The 23944-nt window shown below is 34.1% G+C and overlaps 1 protein-coding gene across 1 annotated transcript; it reads right to left on the bottom strand.

The window, feature by feature from the left end:
• Positions 1 to 1414: 1414 nt before the first annotated feature.
• Positions 1415 to 18812, bottom strand: LOC147069885 (F-box only protein 21-like). The gene is made up of 10 exons (XM_085950085.1): positions 18422 to 18812; positions 12163 to 12291; positions 11200 to 11358; positions 8581 to 8764; positions 7489 to 7716; positions 5534 to 5847; positions 4937 to 5084; positions 4746 to 4835; positions 2784 to 2994; positions 1415 to 2000 (listed from the first exon to the last, which is right to left on the bottom strand). The coding sequence occupies exons 1-10, from the start codon at positions 18592 to 18594 to the stop codon at positions 1804 to 1806; spliced, it is 1833 nt and encodes a 610-aa protein (XP_085806211.1). The 5' UTR covers positions 18595 to 18812; the 3' UTR covers positions 1415 to 1803.
• Between the last annotated feature and the right edge of the window lie 5132 nt (positions 18813 to 23944).

Raw genomic sequence — 23944 nt, 5'->3', positions numbered from 1 at the left:
CCTGGGTCAAGAGAAATGTGTCAAGGAGATCGACTATGATGATTATATATTATATCATAGTGAATAACAAAACTATAATTTATAAACGTTCTTTTTCCATATTCAATTGGCACAGATCCAATCATTTCTATACTAATGTCACCACTAAGTCGGGCGTTACCAAACTTTTTCGTTTCACAGAGCCGTCTCATGTGATGTTTTCAGGTGGTACAAAAGTCTTACTAGCAAGATTTGTGTATAGTTTGATAACTACCGCATTTTCTTGTGGATCTAATTGTGTGCAATAAGACGGACTCTGATAATCCTTTGGCCATTTCTGCATTTGAGATATTATACAATACAGTTAGGTATGTAACTTCAAACCTGAGCATATCTCATATTCACCAAGAATGATATCAGAATTTTGTGGGTTATCCATGTTTGTATAAAGCTGTTCACGGTATATTCTCCAAGTTTCCACATCCTTGTCAATTTCAGTAATAACATTCCCTCCCTTATCTTCTTGACGAATTACGATTTTTTTTTGTTTCAATTGATTGCTGAGGTAACTAACTTGTATCAGATCATTAGGTAACTTAAATAAAATTAATGAAATATTCCATGGTACCCCCTGTAAACCTTTGTTAACCCCTGCACTAAGTCATAGATTAAACTAATAATCATCAAGATACTTAAAATAGTGAAAAAAAAGAGTTACATATAATATAATAATTCAATATTACAATCAATTAGACCATATCGAGGGTATACTGACAGAAAGCATTAACTCATTAAAACAAGTTCTGAGATAATCCCAAAAAGGACTTTAATTTTTTTTCAAAGCGTTCTCCCACGTAGATTTTTTTATAATTTAAAAACATTTTTTCTACATTATAAAGACTAACCTTTATGGAAAACACAATATACGACATGTTACAAGTCCTGTATTTTGTATACGCAGAACGCATTAGGTCATTATCATGCTTTCTATCAGAATAAAAAAATAACAATATGATTTAATAATGTTTCTATTTTCTCACCATTATATCCTATGCCTTTGTGCGTTTTACCAGGACGTAGAGCGTAAAATTGTATACATTTTGGCATTTAAAACAGAAAAACAGCAAAAACTGAAATAATGTGTTCTGTCAGTATACCCTCGATATTATGGATTTATATGGGTCAAGTAGAATTTTTGCAAAACAGATAGGTAAATAGTATGTAGCTTTAAATTCATGTCTATGATAATTCAAAATTCTCTCAGGACTCGATTTGTATTTTTGCCAATATAAATTTTTCTAATTCAAATTAAGGGTTTGTCTGTAAATGACATAATGACTTGAATGAATGGAATTTTGATCCAATCTCCTCCCGCCATAGTCACAATTAGTTAACATTTCTGAACCCCGCCCTAGAATAAATAAAAAAACAAATTTGTTGAAAACAATCGATATAATTTTTCTTTATAATTTATTGGTTTTGTTATGTCACATTTTCTACATCCCCCTAACGTCATGTCGCAAATCATCACATTATATCAGACCCCCCCTTATGGTGTGTTCCTATATGGATTACCCTTGAAATGCAGAACTAGCACTATGTCATTCAGAATTAATTTCCTTGGAATTATATGACACTTCATCCAGTAATGCGGTCTAATTATTATAACATAATGATAATCTCCATATCAACTAAGATTGCTTATGATTTATTAATTTGCATTATAAATTTATATTATAGAAAAACATCATTAAATTGTATCAGATAGTAATACTTAAACATATATTATAAAATAATGGATAACAATGGCCAGTAAGTGAGTGTCTATTCACACGGTTCTACTACTGGTCTGTTGTGATATCTGCTTTGATAAAAACAACAGCAATTTTCGTCCTGGGGGTATTCCTTCCTCTTTTCTTCATTCGGTACATAACGGAAACCATTAAAGTGGCTAAAGTCTTTTCCGATTTTGTCCTCGATACTCGGAAACTGAGTTATTACCATGGAAGCAAAAAGATCATCTAGAAAAGAACAACAATAATTATTATTTGTATTTTTTTATGGAAACTAACTTGACTTTTTAATCTTACAAACTATATACCTACCAAGTTACATTCTATAACGGGTCTATTAAACTAAACAACAAAAGTTGGCATGAAGACACATGTGTACGTGTTCTTCATTATTGTGGTCAACACTGCAATCTGGAAACTGAAATATTTCAGAGATATCCTTTCACCCTTTCACAAAAATAGCAACAGAAATGTGCTCACATTGTGACACAAGATAAAAGTACACGCTAGTTTTATGCATAATTTTACATAATGTATTGTATTTCATTGCTGAGTAAACGATGTCTGTAGATGTGGTGTCTGCGAAACTGTTACAGTAGAGTTCCGATTATCTGACACTCCGGATTTTCGAATATAGTCAGAATAAAAAAAAAAAAAAATTTTAATACCATGTTTTATTGCTACAAGCCACTGAGGATTTTTTCAAGACAATCCCTGCATAATTGGTAAATAATTGAAAGTGTTAATTGTAAGATCAGTCATCATTAGGTTAAATTTGGTTTTGTACGATGAAACTATGCTCATCATCTCTTTGATACATTTACCATTTTAAAGTACCTAATAAAACATGTTTTCAATATATAATAAGTGTATTTTGTTTCGATCTACCGTACTAATAACCCGTTTCCGGCAGGTCAGGATTATCTGACCCTCCGGCAAGCCCATTCAGGTTAGATAATTGGCACTCTACTGTAACTATGTAAATCTCTAGGGTTTTATTAATGCGATTACCTTCTGACACACGTCTGCGGGAGCCGTCCTGGGCGATGACATAATAAAAGACCTGTTCCCTACCATAGTGGCCCACAAGGTGGCTATCTTGGTCGGTTGATGGTATTACCACTTCCCAATCGGCTATCACGCAGTCATATTGGTGAGTTTTATGCCTGCAGATCAATCCTATCCCCAATTTCATGCTTTGAGGACGATTTCTCTGTATTGACTGAAATGAAAATGTACAAAACATTATAGTTACGTCAGCATAGCTTGTTACTTCGCCAAAACGAACATCATTGTCACTAAAGCGATTTGAAACGATCAATATGTATCGATAAGACGGGAAGCACGGAAGAACAATAATTGTTCCTTTTTTACTATCCGTGAAACAATTTTATGAGACATTGTTTTTTATGACATATTTTCTGGTGTCCTTTGTTATATAAAGAATTATATTTGTGTAGGAACATTTTATTTATTATGATATGACACTGACCCATCCTATTGCAACTTTAAATGAACGCTTTAAGATCGGTTATGTAGAATACAGCGGCAAACACATTTTGAAAATACCCGATATACTGGATTATTTGTTAAGTTAACCTAACCTAACCTAACCTGAACTAACAAATAATCCAGTGTTGGGTATTTTCAAAATGTGTTTGCCGCTGTATTCCACATAACCGACTTGTACCGAATATTCTTATGGGGCGAACACATTACCATCACATTACATGCTGTCATGGTAAGCTCTATAAGAAAAAATGTGCAATGTCGTTTTTATAGGTATTTAAAGAGTTATCAGACTGATGCACCCATCCCATAGCACATTTTGAAGCAAAAACTAATATTGTCAATTAACAAAATCTGCCGAAATGTTCAGAACAATGAGGTAGCACCTCATGCTTATCACGCTAAATCATCAACAGCATGAATCAGTGAATGTTTTTTCTATTTTCTGCAGGTTTACACATTTTCAATTCACGTCAAAACCATGTGCTCTTTGTTTTAGGTGGTTTTCTCTATGGATTTTCTATTAAATTAATATCTATGTCAGGTGTTTACGTATATAATCTATAGTCTGCTGCTTGGGTTCTGTCATTGCCCACTGAAGAAGGAAGCCGATACATTACACGACTGGTCCTACTTTTCGCCCCTCCCATTGTCTATGGATGACCTGCCATTGTCTATAGAGTGCTCATACTGACGCGTCTGTCGTGTTCACTTGTCGGAGTATTCTTAGTTTCAGATTTCTATCAGATTATTTTAACGTATCTTGGTGACCTTGGAGTTCATCTGATTTAGTGGTTATGTGTTATTAATAATTGGAAGTGACGATCAAAGTAAGTAAACTTCTTCTGTGTATAATAATATCATAATACAATAGGACGTTTGTCAATGTGACAGTCGATTCTAAACGACAATAACTAATAAATTATTTATACTCTTCAGTCATTATAGATTACCAAACTCTGTTTGCAAGTACGTTATCAATAAATAGTATGGCATAGTAGTAATTTTAACGTACGCACGTAGAAACTTAATTTATAATAATAAATTCAAAATGTTAATAAATCAGGGTTGGTCCTTTCCATACTTGGATTTATAGAGGTAGTGATCATACAGAATATATTGCAAAATTACGAAACCATAGACTAAATTTATCAGCTTGGCAGCACGTGACGTGATGGTACTACATATGTACTATTTCTATATATCGCTTTAACTTTCGCCCTTCCGCAGTAGGCAACGTATAATATATTTTAGATTCAGTTTACGTAACTGCTTTAATGCTGCCCGGGTGTATTTTAACATTTGTAAAAGCATTTCGAGCAATATTTGTCGGTTCGGGTTTTATGAAAAGTAGTTTGCTGACCTAAGGTCATGAATCACACATTTGCGTCGACGGGATACTTTATACGGATACTTTTTGCGAGTGGAGGATAGTCTTAAATCAACAATGACATGCAAACTCACGGCTCGGTTCAAAAACCTCGAAGACATCTTTAGTGATAAGACGATTTCACCGTAAGTCTGCTGACAAGAGCTTTTTCTAGCATCGGGAACCTTAAAACAAATTGTTCAAATATTATGAATGGGTTTCTCGGAGATAATTATATAAATAAATCAGTATTTCATTTACTACGGGAGAATTAATATTCAGTTACCTTTGGATTCAAGATATGTTCATCTATTAATGGTAAAAGAGGCTGAAGGTCCATTCGATTTTTGTAATGATAATTTATTATTGCCATTAGGTAATTCGTGTTGTCTGGATAAAGAAGCAGCAACAATTTGAAGCAATAGAGACTCATTCTGAAATTATAATCATCGGTGATATTAATGATATATGTACTTATGTATAAACTATCATCATATAATATATTAAAATCATTAGGGGTGTTTTCCAAATTTTTCCACACTTTTCCTGTTATACTACACTCAATAGGGTAAGCCAGTTCCCATTAATTTTGTGTTCCCTGGTAACTAGTAACCTCCTGGCGACTAGCATGTAACATCTCTGGTGACTAATCATAAATGTGTTGCAAACTTTTTAAAATACGGTCGCACTGCGAATCCCATTACATTAGCGAAATAGTGGTTAAATAGTGGTAAACAATATTAGTGATGATGCGTAAGCTACTGTTTATTAAATTAAATTTCAATCACAGTAGCTCTGTGGGTGGAAGATCTAATCGATTTCAAAACTTAATTTTTACTATCAGAAAAAATAGTGTGAAGTATTGAAGTCTTATTATGCATACCTTTCGCTCATCAACTCATGGATTCCGTCAAAAATCAAAAGAAGGCTGACAATGAGTTCTAAATGAGAATATTTGTAATGCAGCTGTGATACAGGATTGCCCCTGGAGAACGGACAACGGCCGACGCTCGGTCTTAACGATCCATCCGAGGTGTTTATGACAAACAGAGGCGAGTTCTCAGACCAGCTGCTGCGCCAGTACAAGAAGACGTGGTTGGCAGTGGTCACAATGTCGCATCTAACTCCGCAGCGTCGTGCGATCCCTTCAAAAATTATATTCAGCATTATCCGGTGACCCACCTTGCTGGATAAGACCTGTAAATTAAGAAAATTGTATAGGATATTGAAACATAACCATTAGGATTCCACAATCCTGGAATCTTGCTCAATTTTATAATCCTGAATTCTATTGGGAATTATAATCCTATTGGGAAAAAAAATATTTACAGAACATAATAGTTAAAAAACAAATAAGTTTATAAATAATAAAATATTGAAATTTCAGAGAAACACTATTACAATCTTAACTTCTGTGGGATTACAGGATTTTTAAAAATGTAGGCGGAGGCAGTTTTCCATGAAGCAGATGAACCGGTCGCTTTGTCAGAAATTACCAACATCTTCAAAAGATGCGTATTTTTCACAATCTGAACATAAAAAAAATAATCAAAGATTTTTTTAAATCCTAGTAACATGGATAATTTTTAATTGCATTTACTTTTTTAATTTTAACTGTTAATTGCAGACAAAATTTTAGGATGGCTAACTTGCCACCGTCTCAGGCACCCATGCACTTTAAACGGCCACTGAGAATAGGCATGAAATTTCCTATATGTCCTGGACAGAATTAATTAAAAATTGAAAAAAATACTACTAATCCTGTAATATCCTTTTCGTAATCTCTTTATAATAGGCAAATTTTTAGTAAGTGAAGGTAAATGTGATACTTATATACGTAAATTAATGCATTTTATTAAAATAACCGACATATGAATAATAGAAAATGAATGCACAAGGAGTTGAAGGACACTTCTCATATATTTTTATGCTGATTAACTGCACAAATTTTAGTTCACAAAAATAGAAAGAACATACATATTCAAAATGATGTGAAAGCTGATTCCAAAATCTCTGTTTTTCAACATTTTCAATCCCAGAATTCAAATGAGTTCTTGGGATTCAAAATTCTAAAATTACATATCCTAACTAAAACAACATGAATACAGACTGAAAACAAAATTAATCAAACCCATTTGCCAAGTGGCTTGACAAAGTGGGTGGTGTTTCAGACTGTCAATTGAATAAAATGGGGATTGAATCCAAAACTTACACGTGTACAATAATGCCTCACGTAGTCTGGCGTCAAACAGTCGAGTTTCAAAATGGTATGATTTATTAATTAAGCAGGTAAATTTCTTCATCATTTCCACATTTGCTAGCATTGGAACAAAAGCTCAATACATATATAATTTGGAAACACCTCAGAAATTTCATCTTGAAAAAAATTCATGCCAGACAGGACTCGAACCTGCATCCATCGGCTTCTGGCCAATGTGCCTTACCAATTTAGCCACCTGTGCCCTACCTAATTAGGATGAAATTAACTAATAGTCATGTATGTAACTGAAGCGCTTTACGAATTACGCTAATATCGGCAACTGGCTTATGCGCTTTCAATATAGGGAACCAATACAAAATACATACAGGTACAGTAAAAACAAAACAATGATTCGGTTCGTGGGTTGTATGCGTACGAATACGTACACCGTAGTCAGCGCTACGGGCACACCGACTGCCAGGTAATTAGTAGAGCTAAACATCTGCACGCACACCATCGACAAAACCGAATCATTTTTTTGTTTTTACTGTACATACCTTGATTACTAGCCAGCATCAGTATTTCTATAAATTTTAGTCTACAAAAGCAGTCCAACGATTATATTATTGATTCTATACCTTTTCGATATTTATATAGTCCCAGTGGTATCCGTCTGTGAGCATATATTTTTCGATTCGGAAAAGGGTGTCCGAAATCAAACACATAATCTCTTGGCATGTTTTAGGGTCCCACTGATTATCTTGCAAAAGCTTTGTTGACCACTGTTTCGTTTTTGAACTTTCGATGGAAAGCAATGGATGATGTTCGGGCAGCAACAATTTGACCATTTTAACCATCGTCGATATCTAAATTAAACAAATATCGTCTATGTAAGTTCAATACTGCGGAAGAACCACTTGTCAAAATGTTATAAATATGACTATATTCTAAAACATTAGATCGAGAGGTTTAAAGAATACTATTTTATGTAATAAAAATACTTTATGCAGTCATAAAATGTTTAAAATAAATATAAAGTATAATAATTTAAAATAAAAATAAAGGATAAAGATAATTAGATAATAAATTATATAAATAGATTATCTACAACGTTTAAGGAATGACCAGGATTATGCTCTGAAAATATCATAAAACCTCCATTTTGACCTACGTGGCGCACGTGGGCCCTTAACTTAAGTTGTCATGGAGTCCATAGACTAAAATACAATGCAAAATCTTACTTGAACAGAAATGCATGCACACAATGCAAGTACAATATTTGCTTTTAAAACCGTCTCACGTTTTTAAGCGAGGTGATATCTTTTTTCTAATAATACCTACTGCTTATTTCAAAAATTGGGCTTCAGATGTTATATGTTAGTAAACACAATCTCTAATAGTTTGCAACAAAATTAAATGAAGTACGAAAATACAAGGGAAGGCTGTTTAGTGTAGCCACCAAGCTTTGCAAATGATATTTTAACACAACATTATTTGTTATGAAGCAATTACAACAATCGTTGAGATGATTCAAGAAAATTGGTATTTCACACTGTTGCGTGTAATTGCTACTTAAGGTTAACAATTTTTCTCACGATTGATTGGCGTGTCTGCTTTTGTAATTGGAGCAAAAGGATAATCTTCCCTTTAATATTATATGTAAAGATTATTCAGTTTATTAAAATTTTATGCTATAAAATTATAATAAAAAAAGTGGGAAAAATACATACATCTGTAGAAAGTGATTCTTTGGTGATTCTTGCTTTAGGCAATATCCATTGAATGAAAAGCACTGCAATTTCTTCTGGTAAGGAAACTTGACGAAAAAGTGTTTCTAAGTCAAGTTTCATGTGTTCATGACACAAATAATCTAAAACAATTTCAGCATAATAACTGTGGGTTAACGTGTTCAATCTGGAATGTAGACACAAATGCATTATAACATAAGTACATTGTAAAAATGAAGAATAGATTTAAACCTTTTAAATTTTAATACTAGTATCACCAATGACATTATTAATCACACATTAAACCAAAAACCATTTATTAATGAAGATTAACATTACTTCATACATGTTTCTTGTATCTTTTGAAAAGTGAGATAGACGGTATCGGTACGTTTAGTGTTCATTGTTGAATGATTAATTTTTAATTTATGAGTTGTTATTAATAATTAGTCTAGGAGACTGTAGTCTGTGTCAAGGTTGGGATGACCATTTCATGCACGTCTATCCCTTATTCCAGTGGTTCCCAAAATGTGGTACGCCTACCCCCTGGGGTACGGGAAGAGTTTGGTGGGACTACGCGCTGCAACGGGCTGCGCCTGGTGCAACAAGTATTAATACGACACCAATACAATATCCATGCCAGAAGGTTTATCGCATGCGGAAGAAGAGCAATAATTGTTGGAATTAGCTTCAGACGGATTCTTGAAAAATAAATATAAGGAGTGTACTTTAACATCATTCTTGTTGAAAATGTAACATGTGTATCCAGTTTTAACAGAGAAAGTCCTGAAATACATCTTGCCTTTTCCAACTTCATATCTATGTGAAGTTGCTTTTTCAGCATTTGTAGACATTAGTCAACAGGCTTTTGGATGTGGAACCGCTTCTTAGATTAAAATTAACAACCAGGGAGCCAAATTATGATGATCTGTCTCAACATAAACAATTTCATCCTTCTCAATGATTATAAAGTTATTTATAATATAACTTTTATTTATATTTTATTATGAATGAATTTTATATTTCGTTTATTATTATTTCATGTACTTAAAAAGGAAAAAATAATTATTTTTTGATTGTTATTGAAGTATATGCAATTTTTTGTTACAGTGTTACGAAAATTATAGAAGGGGTACACATGTCGAAAGTTTGGTAAACACTGCGAATGACAATAATACTAAAACAAAGCTCACGCCGCCAATCACCAGTAGCCAGCATCAATAATTTCTTTGTGGCTATAGACTCATTCAATTTTATTTTTTTCCTACCCCCAACTTGATGCAGAATTTCTGCAAACATTTTATTCATTTACTTTAGGTATAATAATGTAAGGTGTAGGAGAATAAACATTGAAAAGCTAAAACATGTCTGTCTCGATTCGATGACTCAATCTCCCATTACATAATATTATGGTTATATGTAATTTGTACGTAAAACATTTCACAGTGGCACAGTTCGCTGTGAGCTTTCTTATAGGAAAGAGATGACCGTATACTATACGGTCTCCTATTTTATTAGATTCAAAATGAACATTAATTCAATTTTCATAGCTGATTTTGGCAAAATTCAAGAATTCAAGAATGAAAACCTAACCTAACCGAATAAATAATCCAGTATATCGGCTATTTTCAAAATTTGTTTGCTGCTGGCTTCCTGTAAAGTGTAAACCGACAAAAACCGTGTTTTATTTAGACATGAATTTTATGTCAGTACTATACGACCCAAAGAGGTTGGACGGTCCTTATATGGTCATATATTTCCGATACAACATTTCACGGTGAAGTGTGATACGGCGAACTGCATACATACAAGTTTCCGAACACCGTAACATATAGGTACCCTAAAGTCTTTAGAATGGTTCAATTTGAAAGATATATCTCAACTGATTTAAATCTAAATGCTATTAATTATCTACAGTCCACTTTTAAAGAAGTTTGAGTTTGAGACATATGTCAGTAATTTATTCCATCTCACCCAATTTTGTCGATGTGGGTCGAAAAAAAAATATTTTCTTCCCTTTTAGCGATGGTGCCCACAGAACGCGTCGGGCGCGCGAAGTCCGCGTATGCAGTGTTTATTCATAACCATAATCACACGTCTCTCGCCGCGCATTACCCTTCACCTATGTAGTAAGCGGCCCAAGCAGCACAAAATAAATATTATTACAGCGCCTCTCATAACAAAGCAATAAAAATATTATATTATTTCGGGACTTGTAATTAAAATTTACGACGACATTATTCAACCAGCGATAAACTGAACACGCAATAAAATAAAACAATGACTTCTCTGTAATTAAATAATTGCTTTCCGCCCGTCGATCGACGATGCCTCGCGCAGCGTGTTTTTGCTCGCTGTGTTCAATGAATGGACTCCATTGTATTTTCTTTCATTCGTATCGCCGAGAAGCGAAAAAACGATGATTCATGCGGCGCGCGCGTATAATGCGTCGCCATATCCAGTGGGCGCTGGCGTATTTGATTACGTTGTATTTTCAATGATTTATGCGCCACTTGTAGAAATTTTGCGCGAATGCGGCGCCCGACGCGTTCTGTGGGCACCATCGCTTACACGTTAAGTAAAAATAATACAAAATGGAGTAATATAAGAAAATAATTTTACCCATATTGTGGAGTCTGATTATGGTTATCGGGTGCCAATATGTTTGCATGACACAAGCGACGTAAATATTCAGCCATGAAATGAAATTGTAATCTGTCTCGCCCTTTCGATATTTCCAAAATATCTGCCATGTCACTTTGAGGCAAACTCACATTCCTCCTACGCAAATAAAATATTTAATATGTATTGTATTACATACACAACATTGTTGCATTTATTTAACCTATTACATATCGTCGGTGTTTTGTAAAAAGGGTGAATCAACCATTTTGGTGAAATCGAGTTTTCAATGAAAATACAATATGTACGCCACTAGCTTTGTTGTGAAAAACGGCGAATTTTTATCTCCACAGGAAAGTACTTAAAAACGATAATCGACTAAAATTACGAAATAAAAAGCAAATGTGACATATTAGGCCATTTAAAATATTATATAATAATACCTATTATAATGACAGTATTCTTTCTAAGCTTTATTATAAACTTGTTGGATATTTATAATCATCTACAGGTAAAAAACAAATAAATGTCAAAAGTTAAAAACCCTCTTGGTTGATTCGCCCTTTTTACAAAACACCGACGATATTGTGTGTATTTAGATGAAACATATTCCATGCTATAATAACATTACCACCCGTCCACATTTTCAATATACCGAATGGGAGTGGAAAAAACTGTACAGCCTGTGCCACAAAAATAGATAATGAAGAATAGGCATGTAAAGCCGCATTTAGACCAAGCGAGCGAATGTTTGTTCTTCCCCCACTCCGGCGAAATTCTTATGCTCCCTCGACAAAAAGCGTTTACGTCAAGAGAATTTCACTGGAGTGGGGAAAGAACAAACATTCGCTCGCTTGGTCTAAATGCGGCTTTATGATTTACTATTCCGATGTCATTTTAAAATGTCTGCGAAACATTAGGTAGCAAGATCATAATAATTTATTGATAACAAAAGGTACTCACCAATGATATTTCAATTCCATTCCTTTGATTCTGCTGGAGCAATAAGACTGCGTTTGTCCAATCGATATACATTCCTCGAGCCAGTTTTGCACCACCATCTTTTCATATACAATTTTTAGCACAGGCCACCTTAAATTAAATGTTATTATTTATATCAACTGTGATGGAACGGCGGGATCAACTTCATATAAACACATTTTATATTTAAACTGGCTTTATTAGAAGGTATACAACCCTCAACGTAACCTTGCAATTTGGAATAGATTTGATGAAATCAGCTAATCAGGCGCCTGGCATTTAATAATACACTAATACGGAGTGCGTATTACACACAAATCTTGTCACTGTGTACAATTACTATAATATAATATATATAATAGATTATGTTTTAGACAATAACTTGTTAACAGTCTAATTTGATACAGTGATTGAATGATGTCGATGAGTCCTTCTCTTTTTAAGGTTGAGTTGAAACTGAATTGAAGCTATTTTGATTCTATATTAAACAAACATCAATATTACACATGGCATTTAATTTGATAAGGAAAGTGGATACCTATAAATTAATATCCATTAGAGGGTAGTTTGAAACAATGAGTGATAAAGAAGCAATGCATTTCAGATGAATAGTTTGATAAGAACAATATCTTTATCAAATGCATTCTCAGCCTTTCATTATGCATGTTTATTAATACTTGATAAGAAAAGATAAGCTTAAAGCTGCGGGGCGATAACACAACCATTAAGTGGAAACATCAGTGAAATGTGCCACAAATTGCTTTTTCTATAGCAAATGTCTAATAAATAAAACAAAATATGAATCCTTTGAAAGATATTTCTGTGAATAGAAACTAAACGTTGTTTTAATTTTTGTTTAAATGTTGAAAGGTTTTTTAAAAACGTCAAACGAAATACTATTGAAAGTTTGCATTTATTTTGCGATGACAACTTAATGAAGGTAAAGTGCACAGCAATTATCATTATTTAAAACAATTAACAGTGAAAACGAAACCGTTTTTGTGGGTTGGGTGTGTTTTTTCCTAATTGTCCTTCCCGATGTGATACCACATAGAAAATCAAAGACATTCTAAGCAGTTTATTTAAATATGTTAAAATCACGAGCATTACACAACGGAATGTATATTCAATAAATTAATATCAAATAGTATATCCTACAACAGGATCAGGTAAGGTATTTTTCAGTGATAAATGTATATTTAGTGTGGCTGGCAGCATAGCCCCCACATCCAGAAATGGTGTTTGAGGTAAAATTAAGGGTATTCAGTGTATTTTTAAAGATTTTTTGTATATTGTAATACATCTACTTGAATTATGGAGTTGTCGAGTATTAACACAAAACAATCAAAAATTGCATCGCACGACCACATATTTTAAAATGTTAATAATTTATTATCATTGAACTAAAACAGTGCCGCGCCGCAAGCGACTTTTTTTCTATTAAGCGTCAATTACATTGAGCTTCTTTACGAGCTGTTTGTTGGCGAATTTAAAAGCGGGCGATTCAGCTACTGCGATTTGATGATTACACACAAAACTTTCCATTCGCTGAGAAGCCACAAGCCAGCGACTATTTTGACAGAACGTAGATCGTTTTTTTACCGGGAGGTTGCTACTGCGCTCTACTGCTCAGACGCAGTAGGCCCACACGCCGGCGTGTAGCGTGTAAAGTTGACCGGCTTTCAACTTTTCTCGGTAGAGTGTTTACAACCTGCTTATTAGCTTGTTCGATGATTACACTGGGCGACTTTACAGGCAGATTGTAAATTCGCCAATAAACAGCTTGTAAAGAAGCTCAATGTAATTGACGCTTTAGAGCAAATTGTGATGCTTGTTTATCTCACTTATCTATAAACATAAACAAGTAAAGCTTATGTGTCACGAAATATATTAATATGAAACTAGAAAATTAAATAATTATTTTAAAGAAACAATGTAGGTGGCACTTTAGTGAAAGCTTAAAGTTACAATGTTTCAAAGAAAACAATAGATTATACATAAAAAGTAAGTATAGTGTGAAAATCATAGTATTAGATTACATTTCACGAAATGAAATATGATTTCTTTGCATCTATTGCATATTGCATACAATCATGACATGTTTCATTATAACAAATTTTCCAGGTGTAACTCGAAATTTGATAATGCGATTTGTTAAATGTATGTTTCATATTTCCATAGTGATTAAATAATTTGAGTTTTATTATATTTGTTTTCAGTCTATTTTCTATCTAAAATATTTGGTTTGTCCAACACTTATTATTAGTAGGTATGTTTATGAATTCTTTTCTAATAGAAAACCAGACATCGAAAATTAAAACCGCAAGGAGTATTAATTTAAAATCGAAGCAGATAGATATCTAATTGTTTACGAAAATGCAAATGTTGATAAGATTATAACATTCAGTAGGTTTCAATAATAATGATAATGAAACAAACTCAGTTATGTATGTAAATATGTTATCATTAGTTATGTATGTAAATATGTTACCTTTAGCGGTTTTGAATGATTTTTAGATGAATTTAAAGATAATTGGGTTTAATTGAATTATTTATTAAATCCACGTTTTGCAATAATCAGGTAGTGGCACTTGCAGCATTCAAAGTGAGGGTCCATAGAAGAATCACCAAACTCTAAAATACTAAGTAGAACACAAACGCATGGAGAGGAATGCTCACAAACCGGAAATGACATAAAAGTATCTGGCACATAGGTATTAAGCACAAATACAAAATGTAGGAAGGTATAGGAAGAAAGAAAACTTCATAAATACAAAAGTCTTAGATTATGACGAATTTTGCATAAAGACTATCACCTACACCCGTATAAGATCCAGCTGACGCAGGGACTAAAGCCGACGGACCACGGTCAGTGACGCAGATTGGGTCTTGGAAGAACAGGCAACTGATGATGATTTTTCAAGGGAGAGAACGGGATTAGCAATATTTGGAGGTGCCACAAACTTCCGTACTCCTACCTCCCCCTGGGTCCCGCCTACTGCTTATAGCAACTCATCGCTTCAACCGCGGACCTCCACACTTTTCCGGGTACATTCCCCATACTCACACTCCACACTATTTTAGTATTAACACTACAACAGACCGTGAGGCCCAATGACAATAGTGTAATCGTAATCATTAATATAAGTGAAACAATCACAAACACAAATGCTTTGAGAAAATCAAAGAATTGCCATGAAAAACCATGGGTCTTCCACTGAAACAGGCTTTGCGTGCCGTAGAAAACTGAGAAGAGTGAGTTCAACAATTTGTAATGGCTCCACAACCAAATTATTCGGGTCGCAATCCTCAGTAACGAGGTCCTGACGAAGAATTATTATTCCATTCACCTATATATGTAATTTGTATTTTGTTCGATCCTGGATGGGGGTCCAGACACCCGAAACCCCCCCCACCCCTCTCTGCAGTTCAATATTCAATGTAGGTTTGATAACAATAGAAATAATAAAACAATTATTATTTGGAACAGTCACAGAAACATACATCGAAAATGCCTTGAAAAAATTGTGGACTGAATGAGGTTTGCAAACCGAGCGATAGCTTTACCAATAAATAATCTACCAACCACTATCGAGAGAGAGAGACTGGGTATTGGTTCGAGACTTCAATCTATCTATGATTTTTTGGGTATGTTTATGAGGCTGGCTGTTCTAAATCATCTATATTTAGGAGTATTAGGTACCTACATTCTTAATATTGTGAAGGTATTTTTTAATTTAAAATTTAATTAATAATTACCGGTTGCTATATTTGTTAACCGGTTAAGTGCCCAGAGCGTCTTTGGACGCCTTAATTACACCGATTCTTATGTTAATTACTATCAATTAACTAATTGCGGCATAGAAAGGATTAAATAGTTTTTGCATATTTATACAATAAGACAAAACCGGTTCGGTATCAATATATAATGTTATTAAACCTACACGTGAAAAAAATTACCTTCTAAAAATATTTTACAAACATAATAATAGCAATTGTGTTGTTATTTCATTTAACCTCATATCTTTCCACCAAGAGATAACAATATCGTCGCCTAAATGCGCGGACCTTGTAACTCCATATTGACCAACTTTACAGGGGGAAGAAAAAACTGTTTTAAAATAAAACGGACAGGTTAAGGAAAATTTTGAAAAAACACTATTAGTATTTTAATGTTATAAATGCGTAAATTTGATCATTTTTGCCAAATATTTATTAATAAAGAAGATAGAGGAGTTACATGGTTTGCTTTTGTTTTTTTGAGATTTGAGCTGGGAGTTACAATGTTTGAATTAAAATAAACAGTACCAAGTTTGTTTACATTATGTTGGAAAATTAAATAAAATTTTATAAATAGGGGAAATAATCATTGCATAAATGAACGAAAATAGATTTACATTTACATAGATTTACAAGTGTATTTAAGTTAGCTTTCAAATGGCAGATTAGTATATTATATTAGTGATAATCGGCCTCCATACTTGCTTTCAACGGCTGAAGGTATTTGTACTTATTTAATTTTATTTTAAGCCTTTAAGCTTTCTTGATATAGTTGAGGGAGGCTGTCAAAGAATTTCTGTTGCATAATAATAGGTACTTTAATTTATTCATCACCAAAACGCAGTTTGAAATTAATATTTCCATTAATTCCATCCATTATATTGCAGTGCTCGAATATTAGTTACGACTGTGTCTTCTAGTTTTCCTCCTGGTCGTATGGATTTGTAAAATTTAACATTAATTTTTTTGAAAAAGTGATGCTACTCGTATAAATAAATGTGACATGTATGGCTTAGGTTTTTTCCTGGCTTCATTAAACGCAGTTACATAATTAGCATGAACATATTTTTTTTTGATTTCTCAACCTCTTCAATTACTGAGCGCATCGATCAACCTCAATTTGAGTATTGTCCTTCTCCATTTTTTATTATACAGTGGTGATATTACGTGGCATTGCAATATTTAATAAAGCATTAGCGAGTACTACATATTTTTCTGATTTGTAGCTCCATCACTATACAGAATAATGGTTTTATAGTCGTCAGCAAGAGGTAGAAAAGTAAGAATAAATTGACTTATTACACTAGAAAGCTAATTTGTAGTAAGCCCACATTCGACTTCAATCCAAACACAGCAATGACCACCAATCGTTTTTGGTTGTAGAGGATAAAATTATGAATGCCAAGTTTTGTTTTAAAATATGCGCTGGAAACATTAGATTTTGGATATAACAAAACACATTGTAAGTCAATTGTAAACATATATTTTTCAGTAATTTTGTCAGATTACTTTTCACTTCTGCCGTATTTTCTCTTCTCTTGCTGAACAGGGTGTACAAGTCTATCTAAACTATTTGTTTTGTATGCCGTGCATACATCACATTTATATATTTCTTACACTGAAATAGTTTTCAATTCAGGTATTCAAATTTCTGACTCAAACTCCCATACCTACTATGTTTAAAATGTTTATTTGTCCCTAAGGTCAAAATCAGTGTTTCTAAACATTTTTACAGCTGCGGACTACTGAAAATATCAGAGACGTTTTATGCACCGCTACTCATAAAGAAAACATTATTTATAATATAATAGCGTACGATCGCAGTTGATTTTGTCACGTAAACCATTAATATATTTTAAGAACAAAAACACAATGCTCAAACACTTGCAGTTGCACAGGTTTTGAAGGATTTTATTGAAATTTTTAGCATAGACATTTGGACGCCAAAAATTCGCGGACCACCAGAAACTTTCTGAGGACCACTGGTTGAGAAACACTGGTCGAAATTATACATTGGCATAATTAAATATACAACCAAACTTACTGCTTTCCACTTTCTTGGGCCATGGTTAATTAAATTTAATGTAAAGCAGAAATAATGATCGAGTTTGATACAAGGCAACATGCGTGGACTTTTTTGTATGACTTTACTGGAGTTACAAGGTATGAAAACTGACAAATAACAGAGCCTGAGATACAAGGAATGAACAATGTGCTTTTACTACAGTAAATATTTTTTTGGAGTTACAATATATTATGAACAGAACGATGGACAATTAAATTTACTATAACACTGCATACTTAACTCATTTTAGGCCAAAAGTGGAGTTACAAGTTCCGCGCATTTAGACGACGATATAGACAATTAATAAATTATTAGTGACAATTAATAGTCAGTAGACATCTAAAAGTAAACATACCTATATAACATTTCATAATAGTAGGTATTAAGCAAACTCACTTTGAAAACAGTTTCTTTTTCCATAGAGGTTGAAAAGATTGGCACAGCTGTAGGTTATTACGAGATGTTAATCCAAAATTTAGGGCATCTTTCAAAGAAACATCTTCAAAGCTTAGAATGTATTCGATGATCTCCGGTGGAGTGTTCTCAAAATAATTAAAATTTTCTGACATTTTGTGTACTGTCAAAACTTACATCGAACTAGTAAATTAAATAAACGTACAGTTAACAATAATTGTTTGCCTAATAATGAATATGTCTGTACATATGTTCAAAATAAATAAAATATCGCTTTGCTAACAACGTCGTGTTTCCAACAGCAAATCACAAATTTGACAAATTGCACAAATCGACCGTCAACATCGAACCATTGTTGCCATCTTTTCAAAGTGGAATTATAGTATTTGGGGAAAAAATATAGTACGCCTTGTAATCTATTAAAGATGTATAGGTTTTTTGTTTCTCAGAAAAAAATTACGGAGAATTTGAGAAACTCCAAGACCCCTTTTTATTTAGGTACCTCTTCCGACCAAAAATGCTTATCGAAGAATTCAAGAAATTTCATTTTAAACCAGTCAAGGGATTTTTTTACGTTTTTCGAGCAATTTTTTTTCCAAGTTCTCCAAATCTTCTTATATTGCGAAATTATAGTACTTTGTACCAATTTATCGAACGGAAATATCGTAATTTTAGTACTTTTTACATATTTTTTCCGATATTCAAAATTATAGTATTTTGGGCGTACTATAGGTACCTGTTTTATATCGTACATAGTACACGGACAAAAATTATAGTACAAATACTATAATTATAGTACGGTTGACCACACTGCATCGAACATCGGCAACTAAAGTCATAGACTAATATGATAATACGATCATAGATAATAATGACTTTGCTTACGAAAAAGGGCGTAACCCTCGATTTTTCGAAAAGTGCTTTTATTAGATATTAACAATGTATACAACTAAATATACGTTCTGTAAAAAGAAAGTAAGCCGCAAATTCCGATTAATTATCTAAATTTAGTTTTTAATTGAGCTTTAATTAAGTTTTAATTTAAGGAAAAAAGCATTCACCCTCAATTTTAATGATTTTCTGTAATAACTTCTTTAATTATTAGTTGATCAAAAAGATATTATACCAAATCATCAATCATTATGCACCCAATGTCTATGCCTATTTTTTTATTAATATTAAACCAAAATCATTCAAAAAACGTTTTTTGCCTATCCTGTAAAATTTGTTCTGTGTGGGTTACGCCCTTTTTCCTAAACACGGTCGATATACATTTAATAATTTATTTAGAAATAATTTGACAGCTTCTGTGTCAGTGTTGCCAACCATAGATAGTCAACTGCCGTTGACTGCGAACTTTACGGTGATTCATCAGTGAAACGGCAAATAATTTTCAACCATAGGCGCGACGAAATTTTGCACTCGCTCCCATTCGGAGAGAGAATGTAGAGTTGGAAACACGCCATTTTTCTTCGTGATGGCGACGGCCGTAATAATTCTTAAATCGTGTAAAGATGACTTAAAACGTTACCCATTTACTTTTAAAAGAAAACATGTCAATGAATATATTATTATTGTTACTGATAAAACAATAAACAGAACATTAAATGGACACATGTTGGATTTATAAGACAAATTATATTTGGTTTGACATGCCTCGTTTGCACCCGCGACCCGCAATCCACGCATCGCCTAGCGACGATCTTTTGAGACCGTGTCTCAACTGAGGTATGGCCTTAAGTGCTGGAAGAGAATTCTCATTTGAAGCCATGAGTCGAAGAAAATAAAAGTTGGAAAAATTTCGGGGCCTCCGTTGAAGAACCGCTGTATGAAAACTAAACTTCGCGTTCAAAAATGTTAAAGTACCGAGTAGGTATTTTATCTCAAAATTTTTCACGAATCACGCTAAATCCGGTTTAGGTATTTATAATTATTTTCCGTCCGAAAACTACAAGTCCAACTTTAGGTATTGATTCCAAAGAAGGAAGTGGGTGGTGGGTGGTCCACACAGCCCGTTCAAACTTGCAAAGATATGATATTTATATGAAGAAATCGGTGCGCAATCCGGCATGGATTCAGCGCTAGAACCGAAATAAAACTGAATATCGAATCTAAGATCCAGGGGTTTTTATCTGATTCAGGCGATTTCATCCCCTGAGATCGACGTTTCGAGCAGTAAAAATTTACATAACGGTTTCATTATAAAATTCTCGCTTTATTGACCGTTACGCAAAATCACTTACCTGAAACCCTTTCAAAGTGTTTGTACACGGTGGCTACGAGCGGTGGGTACATATAGGCCGTCATAGCAACTCGCAGTGGGCCCGACAGGTACCTGTCCATACTACAATTGCAAATTCTAAAACGTATTGTTTTCTAGTATTTCAATAATTAACCAAGCGAAAATTCCACGTACGGGGGTGTATGAGGTATCAAAATTTTTGTCTTCAAAAACTCTAACATATGAGTGAACCCCACGTGACGTAAGTCTCGTCATGGCCGAGCGGCGCGAGTTACAAGTTTGTACTTATAATTGGTCCGCCCGTGCGCACCGTACACGGTAGCAATAAGAATTAAATTTAGTAAATTACTAGACTACTTAAGCTAATAACAACACCCCCTCAACGATACGCCACTGCGCACTTCGTTGATGAATTTTCCTAGCTCAGTCGGTGAGGGGTTATTAATAATAACGATGTTTCCTTTTGAAAAAGTCGGTAATGACTCGGTTTATTTTCTGTATGTATCGTCCAGTAGATAATATTTTTACAAGCCAATGTAGGTGAAGGCGGCAGACAAGTAAACGTGACGACCGATTACAGCGAACGCGAGAGATATTTCCCACCCGTAAGTAAACGGGATGCGAAACTCTCACCGGGGAGTACTTCGGCGTTCAAGAAGCGAAGAGATGAGCGGCGAAACTGGTGAGACTGGTCCAGAGTGTTTGAAGAGAGGCTGCTAGTAAAGAAGATGTTGTTCCCGAGAGATGATCCGGTAGACTGATAAAAGTCACTCGGATGCGCCCTCTTTTATAGCAGCCTCCCTTATTCTAATTGGTCCAAAGAGACAGTGACGTCCCTAGGCAAAATGCCGCCCCTAGGCAGCGCCAAAATGCCGACCCATTTTTTATACAGCATTTTTCATTATCCTTTCATGACTAAAATATCTAAGAAATGTGTTGTATACATACATTACCGACAAAATAATTAGGTACCTACTAAATCAAATTTAAATGCCATCTCTGCTCCAATAGAAATATTGTGAGTCTACGGTTTCAAATACATTAAAAAATACACCTGACAACTTCAAAAATTCGCGAGTGACTGGCAAAAAAATTTGGATAAAATTAGGCAAGTGTGTACCTACCTATAATTCAAAAATCTCCACGTGTCATTACTAGTCATCAAGGACGTGACTTCCAAGGACAACGGAAATAAACTAGACATCGCGAACCCAACAAAAAAATACAGTCCTGTTAAATCATGTATGCTAATTAATACATTTTGTCTCCAACCAGTGAGCTGATTTTTTAATTAAAGGATATTTCCGTTATTACTAAGTTTAATTAGCTATTTCTATATTATATACCTATCGATTGTCCTCGATTTGCCGCCCTTCGAGTAACTGCCGCCCCCAAGCGACGCTCAATCTGCCTACCCCCACGGGACGTCACTGCAAAGAGATAAGAGGGGGTGACCAAAGATTCTAATGTGTCCATTAATTCGTACTGCGTAATATCTCTTGTTTATTTAATAGGAATTTACTGGTTTGTCAGAAGGACCAAGTATCAAGAGATAATATATTCTGTGCACGTGGATGGATATATTGACGTTATAAAATATCGTCTATCTAATTCTATGGATTTTATATGAATTTATTTAGAGCATTTAAATAGCTATCTCCGGCATAAACTCGCGGTTTTAGTCTTATGCCAGGAGTAAACACACGATTTGATTAGCGTTTAAATTACATGCATTTACAACTACTTACTAGGTACCTATTGACATAATAATAGGCCCTGTAATTATCCTCCATCAACCCTCACATAAATATTTGTGATTTTACGACGTAAACCTGTCTGTTGCCTTTACCTTTTACAATTTTACATTTATAATGATAACAATTTATTCTTAAAACTACGTCTTATGTAGTAATATGAAATAATATTTTACTATTTCCAACAAATAGCAAAATACTACTTCTCGCAAAGGAAATTCGGTTTCAATGTCCAAGGGTATATCGATCGGCGATATGCCCCCACCTTGCCCGATTTATATCGCTGTCTCTTTCCCGCGCAGCTATATAAGGTCATGATTTTAATTTATTTGATCAGAAATTGGCGAAACCCGCGCTGGTTGCAATCAAGAATTTATTCTTTCTTAAATATGCGAATTTCCTTATGATTTTTATTACAGACGACAGATACAAATATGATGAGCACAAAAATCGAACAATATTTCATAAAAATTAAATTTAAGAGACTCTACTGAAGTTATTGCGTAGGCCCGCCGATGCACACACACACCAATGCATCGGCCGGCCGTTGGTGCGTCGCTATGCCCGTTTATCTGCGATACGAACATGTCTCGACATGTTTGGCTCTCTGTTGCTATGCGCTTTGTTGGTGTTGCCACGTTATAATTGTAAGTATGGCCATTTGCAGCATTCTTACATACTTACACCGACGCGCACACATACCCGCGCGTTGGCTGGTGTTGCCATGTTATACATTGATTCTATAATTATTAGTTTATTATTAACGAGTTTATAGATGGAAATATCATTCGATTAGTGTGTTCCACATAACATTTTATACATCTTATTATAACCTCTCGCTACTGCATTCGTCTCTTTATTTTGACAATCATTTTGGCCCATTTATACTAATATACAATTACATAATAAACTTATATCTAACATTTTATATTACATAATCACAGGTTTTATCTTATGGAACAAGGCAATTAACATACATCATCTGTCATTCGGTATTACCTTGTCCGTTTCAAATTGTGTCCCGTCCGATATATTTACATACCGAACGGTGACGTAAACCTGTGAACAAATAAAACAATTATATATGATTAGCCAAGGAAGCGTTTTAGGCGTTTTACTAAGCCGTATAGTTAGAGATCAGGTTTACATGTCGGCTTATTACTAATCAATTTATTAGGCGAAGACACCTACCTACAGGTAGGTGGTGACACTAAGTACATCTATGTTTTTTATGCCTAATTATTTTATAATTACTGAGCGAAAATTAATCTTAGTCCTGAGCCATATATTTCGCAACCCTTTATAGTTACACGGGCTATGGTATAACACAGTCCACCGCAATCTAAAGACGATCACGTCAATACAAATTTCAATTTGATCGGATGCGTGGAACTCGAGTTATCGTCTATGATTAAATTTGATTGTCTTGACTTGGGGTATTCCTATTTTGGTTGTGGGGCGCATCAGCATTCGCGCATCCCCTTCATCTGTAGTAGGTGATCTGGATTG

This window comes from Rhyacophila brunnea, unplaced genomic scaffold (assembly GCF_057557595.1).
Source record: "Rhyacophila brunnea isolate RB1 unplaced genomic scaffold, BYU_Rbru_1.0 scaffold_222, whole genome shotgun sequence".
NCBI lineage: Eukaryota > Metazoa > Arthropoda > Insecta > Trichoptera > Rhyacophilidae > Rhyacophila > Rhyacophila brunnea.
The sequence above is the reverse complement of the archived record's forward strand: the minus strand, read 5'-3'. Positions and strand labels throughout refer to the sequence as shown.